Here is a 6,331-nt window from a genome sequence, read left to right on the forward strand (position 1 = left end):
ATAGTATGACCAACACAACATTGGATACAATCAACATATAAACTGCTCTTCTGGATGGTAGCTCAGGAGGTAGAGCTGGTGGTCTAGTGATCTAAAGGTTGCTGGTTGGATCCCAGGCTCCTCCTGCTAGCATGCTGTAGTGTCCTTGAGCAAGACACTTAACCCCTAATTGCTCCTGATGGCTGCGTCCGTCGGTGTTTGAATAATTGTAAGTCGCTTTGGATAAAAGTGTCTGCTAAATGTAATGTAATGTAATGCTCTTTCCTGTCGGCCACGCCCATGTGTTATGATGAAACGAATTGATATGAATAACATTTAACTCTTGAATTGTAAAGAGAAAAACCTTCAATCACAGTAGAATGAATGACTGATTGATGTAACTTCAAGCCTTGTGATAAAATCTTGCGTGAATGGGTGACTGTGTGTGAATGTGTGGGTGAATGTGTGTGTGAATGGGTGAATGTGAGGCATGTACTGTGAAGAGCTTTGAGTGGTTGCAAGATTAGCAAAGCGTTTTATAAGATGCAGTCAAAAGCAAAATAAAATGTCGTTTAGGGCCTGGAATGTGTGTACCCTGGTGGACAGTGCAACCAGTGATCGACTTGAGAAAAGAACAGCAATTGCATTCAGAGAGTTGAGGAACTGCCAGATCGACCGAGAAGGGAAAGCAACCGATGACCGAAGACTCCGTGCTGTTGGATTTTCTACCAAGAACCGCCTCTCTAAACTTCCAGTGGGGATCAACAAGCACCTGGGGACCACTCGTCTGAAACTTGCCAGCAATCAGATGGCGACGGTTGTACAGTTGGGTGCGTTTGCCCCTACTCTCGTCTCGCATAAGGAAGTGAAGGAGACATTCAGTCCAAAGCTAAGGCTGAGGTCTGGTGCGGAGTGAACTCCTGGTGGACTGAAAGCGTCCTGCAAATCCAGTTAGGGTTAAAGCTGGTGATATGGTGTATGATCCAGACTACTGTGGCCCAGAAACCTCTTTATTCCAAAGACTGAAAAGGATGTATATCTGTGTATATTTGTCTATATGTGTGTATATTTGTGTATATTTGTGTATATCTGTGTATCTTTGTGTATATTTAGGTATCTTGGTGTATATTTGTGTATGTCTGTGTGTGTATGTGTACCTGCGTGGTTCCACCATTTCCTCTGTGACGTAGTTTAGAAAGTTCCAGCCACTGAAGGCGAAGGAGGCCTGCAGGAAGGCAAGAGCCACCTGGCCGACGGACGTTTCTCTGCTGAAGTGAAAGGCCACGCTGGGGACCAGGTTGTCATAGTGCCCTGGGGGGGGACGGCACAGTGTTGTTGCTTTCACTCATATCCATCAAGTGCAGTGTGTGGTTACAGCTGAAACAGGATCTGCATTCATAGACACACAGTACTTTCAACACTTTATCAAATTTATTTCAGCATCTTTTATGTGTTTATGTATATATGAAGGGATGCCCTCAATTGTTTTACCTTCAGTGTCCTGTGTATGTCTTGTGTATGTTTTGTGTATGTTTTGTGTATGCACTGTGCGTACCTCTACAGATCTGGACCAGTCCCACCACTATGATCAGTCCCAGAGCCAGCAGTTTCCCCACAGTGAAAACATCCTGAATCCTGGTGGCCCAGCGCACACTGGAGCAGTTCACCCAGGTGAGAAACACTGCAGGGGTAGAAGACCAGAAACACGCTCTGTGTTAAAGTTAGAATGTGTAGTTTCCCACCACTAGAGGGTGCTCTAGTCAATCATAACCTGATCAAAACAAACCAGGAGCTCCAAGTCAGAGGCCGACTGGCGTCCTTGGAGTCACCATCTTGTAAAATAGTCTGGTGTCGATTGTAGTTTTAGACTTTTCTCTTCATTTCAAAGAACAGAGCCTGTTTTTTCTAGAACCTCCACAGCCATTTTGGTTCTTTTAACAGGAAGAGACCAGTGTCCAGAGTCTTGTGATGTCACATGACGCTAGCTATTGCCTGGAAGTAATGTTGGCAGTTGAAGGAAGAATACAAATCTTCTGTATTTTCTAAATTTTCAAAACTTGTCATCATCATCATCATCATCATCATCATCATCCATTTAGAACAGGACAGGATGGCAAGATCACAAGACTAGAACACAAAATGACCTGATTACTGGGATCTGTCTGCCTGCCTGTCTAAATGCCTGTCTGTCTGTCTGTCGTCTGTCTGCCTCCCTGTCTCCCGTCCGCCCACCCGTCCACCCCTCCGCCTCCCTGCCTTTCTGTCTGTCTGTATGCCTGCATGCCGGCTTGCCTCGCTGCCTGCCTGCCTGTCTGTCTGTCTGTCTGCATGCCTCGCTGCCTTCCTGCCTGTCTGTCTGTCTGCCTGCCTTTATGACTGCTTGTCTGTCTGTCTGTCTGTCTGTCTGCATGCCTGCCTGTCTTCCTGCCTGACGGTCTTCCTTCCTGTCTGTTTGTCTGTCTGCCTGCCTGCCTGTCTGTCTGTATGCCAGCCTGTCTATCTGTCTGTCTACCTGCCTGCCTGCCTTTCTGTCTGCATGCCTGTCTAGCTGCCTGACTACCTGCTTGTCTGCCTGCCTGTCTGTCTGCCTACCTTCCTGAATGCCTGTCTGTCTGCCTGCCTGCCTGCCTGTCCGTATCTTGTTATTACAGTAAGACAGACAGCTGCAGAGATGCTGTTGGCTCAGAGTAAGCAGTCAATAAGAGAAGTCACTCTTGATGACTCCCAGTTTAAATATCTTTCATCCTGTTTTCCAAATGTTCCAGTTCCCATTTGAATATTTAGAATATTCTATGAAAACAGTCAGCAGAGTGTGAGCTCCTCAGTGTTCAGAGTCTTTATTCTTTAATTTCTATTCACTTGCTTTACACTTCTTTGAGATGAAGGTGAGAGCACGCTGTGAGGGAGGGAGAAGACGGAAGTGAGTACAGATCCAACATGGCGGCAACCTACTGCACTGACTGACAGACAACCCGCTACAACTCAGACAAATAACAAAGCAAATTGCAAAAATTAATGATATATATATATGTATATATATATATATATATATATATATGTATACATTTAAAAAAGGGAACACTGCGTGAAACCAAAGTGGAGGACCTCAAGGATTCTATTGGTTTTTATTTTAACTATAACAAGTACGTCATGGAAGAGGATCAGGACCACAATAATCCTGCAAAAAGGAAGAAGACAGACTCAGCAATGGACACAGACGAGCTCATCCCCAGCACTGTAGAGGTTAGTGTCTTGGATGAGATTAACAAGAAGCTGAACATGTTTGGCCCACTTCTCCGAGACATTACTGAGATCAAAACCAGCCTTGATTTCCTGCACTGCACAGTCGGCGAGATGCAAAAAGACAACTCTGATCTAAAAACCTCTGTGAAGCGTATCACAACGGAGGTGGAGGCTTCTAAAAAATTTAAATAAAATAATAAAAGAGACTATCCTGGATATACAGTCGAGAAGTATGTAGGACAACCTCATCTTTTCACCGAGTCCCCAGAAAATATGGTGAAAGACTTCCCCCACAAGGCCCTGAAACTCCCTATGGACACTGTGAAGCAGATCACCTTCCACCGGGTTCACCGACTGAGACACAACATGGAGAACTGTCCCTGCATCATCATTGCCAAGTTTGAACACTTAATGCACAAGAAGCTGGTTAAAAGCAAAGGATGGGAGCTAAAAGGGACCACACTGAGCAAGAACGACCAATACCCTAGGGAGATCAACGACCGACAGAAGGTGCTGTACCCCATCTTGAAGGAGAACCGGCAGAAGGTTAAACGTGTATCGCTGGTTGTTGATAAAATATAGATAGGTCTGTTATTCTGAGACTTCTCCACCACACCCTGGTTATTTTGATCATTATGTATGTATTCTGGTAATTTTGGTTATTTTATACTGCGAGATGTAGAAATTAGCATGCTATTTATGTCAATATTTAAAATATCGCTCACTCTCATCATCTCACCCTCCTAATCCCTCCCTCTCTACTTCTCCCATCACTCTCACTCCATTCTATCTCTCACTAAATGTATGTCTAACTCTGCAATGTTCTATGTTTATCTTTGTCTATTGTCATTTGTTTGTGTAGATATGTATCCCTACAAACCTCCTGCAATACTAAGACAGTAAAAAAGAATGTAAAGGAGGAAAACCCAGATTTATCGATGGGAAAGCATGGGCACGTTTGTATAGCAATTACCTTGGATGTACTGTGCCATCACCCCCTAACTAATTTCAATGACACCCATTAAGTCGGGGTCACAGCATTCCATTCTCCCGGACTATATCTTGGTGACCTCTCTTCAGTCGACCCACCACTTAAACACCACCAACCCATTTCGATCGCCTTAACAATTGCGTAAGGCATTCTGTCTGGTCCGGTCAACCGGAGTCGTGAACATGGCTGGATGTGCTTGGCGCGGGGCTCACCATGTGGCCTCCTTCCGTGGGGGCGCAATCTTCTGTCATCACACCGGGCTGCCGGGGTACCTGTCCTTTAGCGCTCTTGCTGTGTGCTGTGCTCGTTGCTGGAGAGTCCGGCTGTGGGTGGTGGGGCCGTCTGCCGCCCTCTGTTCTGTGGTCCACATTCTTGGCGGCTGGGGGCTGACCAGAGGCCTGATGGGAGCGCGGAGCTGGCCGGCATGGCGGAGGCACATGGCGGGCCTCTCTGCGCCCGTGGCTGATCACTGTGGATTGGGTGCCACCAGGTACGGGGGGTCCGCGTGGTCGCTCCCTGGCTGCTGCGCCCCTGCATCAATCTGGCACTTCGCCCCAGTGCCAAAACTCATACTCATTACATACACCACACAATAGGCCTAGGGCTTGCGGGATGCGTGGGGTACAAGCTATGTGGGTGGGGATATGGCGGGGGGGGTTACAATCTCTGACTTCTCTGGGGGCCTGGGGGTCTTCTGTAGCCACGGGGCAGGGTGCTAGGGGCTTTCCTGCAGCTGTAGGGTGTCTATGCAGCGGTGGAGCTCGGGGGGGCTTAAAGTGTGTCTGCACCAACCACTGTATGGTTGGTACAGGAAGTAGTGTACAGGAAGCAGGAAATTATGTCAGACCACTGTTGCTGTCTTAGGCCCTTTCTCAATCTCTGTGTACTTGTGTTCTTGTCTGTACTTGTGTTCTTGTCTGTACTTGCGTTCTTGTCTGTACTTGTGTTCTTGTCTGTACTTGTGTTCTTGTCTGTACTTGCGTTCTTGTCTGTACTTGTGTTCTTGTCTGTACTTGTGTTCTTGTCTGTACTTGCGTTCTTGTCTGTACTTGTGTTCTTGTCTGTACTTGTGTTCTTGTCTGTACTTGTGTTCTTGTCTGTACTTGTGTTCTTGTCTGTACTTGTGTTCTTGTCTGTACTTGCGATATTGTCTGTACTTGTGTTCTTGTCTGTACTTATGAAACGTCATCAGTCGCAGCCCAAGTACTGTTCCAATTCAAAGTATGCATCAAGCCAAGTCCAGTCCAAATGCCAGGATGTGGACTTGCTCTGCCCATTTGATGGAGGATGCATGGGTGGTGACTTGTGTGGACTTGGGACGGACAAGTATCCCACAATGCATTTGGCATAATGACCGTCCTGTGTCCTCCCGTCCCCGCAAGTCCGTACTCCCCAGTCCAACTACCAAGTCTCAACTACCAAGTCCACAAGTCCGGACTTGTGGACTTGGTAGTTGAGAAAGGGCCTGAGTTCCCTGTCAGCACTTTGTGTCGGACTTTGTGTCCAAACTGAAACCACAGTGGAAAGTTTACATGAAGCAGCCCTCAGTGTGTGTGTGTGTTTGTTTGTTTACTGTGTGTGTTTGTTTACTGTGTGTGTGTGTATATGTTACCAGTGTGTGTGCACGTATGTGTTTGTTAACTGTGTGCGTGTTACCTGTGTGTATGTTTACTGTGTGTGTTACCTGTGTTTGTGTGTGTGTGTTTACTGTGTGTGTGTTTACTGTGTGTGTATGTGTGTTTACTGTGTGTGTGTGTGTGTGTCTGTTTACTGTGTGTGTATGTGTTTGTGTGTGTGTTTACTGTGTGTGTGTGTTTACTGTGTGTGTATGTGTTTGTGTGTGTGTGTGTGTTTACTGTGTGTGTGTGTGTTTACTGTGTGTCTGTTTACTGTGTGTGTATGTGTTTGTATGTGTGTTTACTGTGTGTGTGTGTTTACTGTGTGTGTATGTGTTTGTGTGTGTGTGTGTGTTTACTGTGTGTGTGTGTGTTTACTGTGTGTCTGTTTACTGTGTGTGTATGTGTGTGTGTGTGTGTTTACTGTGTGTCTGTTTACTGTGTGTGTTTACTGTGTGTGTATGTGTGTCTGTGTTTACTGTGTGTCTGTTTACTGTGTGTG

At 46.2% G+C, this 6,331-nt stretch overlaps 1 protein-coding gene across 1 annotated transcript in view; it reads right to left on the reverse strand.

Moving 5' to 3' along the window:
• Positions 1-1,136: 1,136 nt before the first annotated feature.
• The window catches only part of LOC307247612 (asc-type amino acid transporter 1-like), a gene marked incomplete at its 3' end in the record, with an annotated part of 23,664 nt that continues 18,469 nt past the window's right edge, over positions 1,137-6,331 (reverse strand). The window contains exons 5-6 of the mRNA XM_080024656.1: positions 1,535-1,660; positions 1,137-1,290 (exon numbers count right to left, since the gene is read on the reverse strand). Coding sequence (XP_079880782.1) covers positions 1,137-1,290; positions 1,535-1,660 — 280 coding nt within the window. The remainder of the gene's footprint in view (positions 1,291-1,534; positions 1,661-6,331) is intronic.

This window comes from Zeus faber, assembly GCF_960531495.2.
Source record: "Zeus faber genome assembly, contig: SCAFFOLD_122, whole genome shotgun sequence".
Lineage (NCBI taxonomy): Eukaryota > Metazoa > Chordata > Actinopteri > Zeiformes > Zeidae > Zeus > Zeus faber.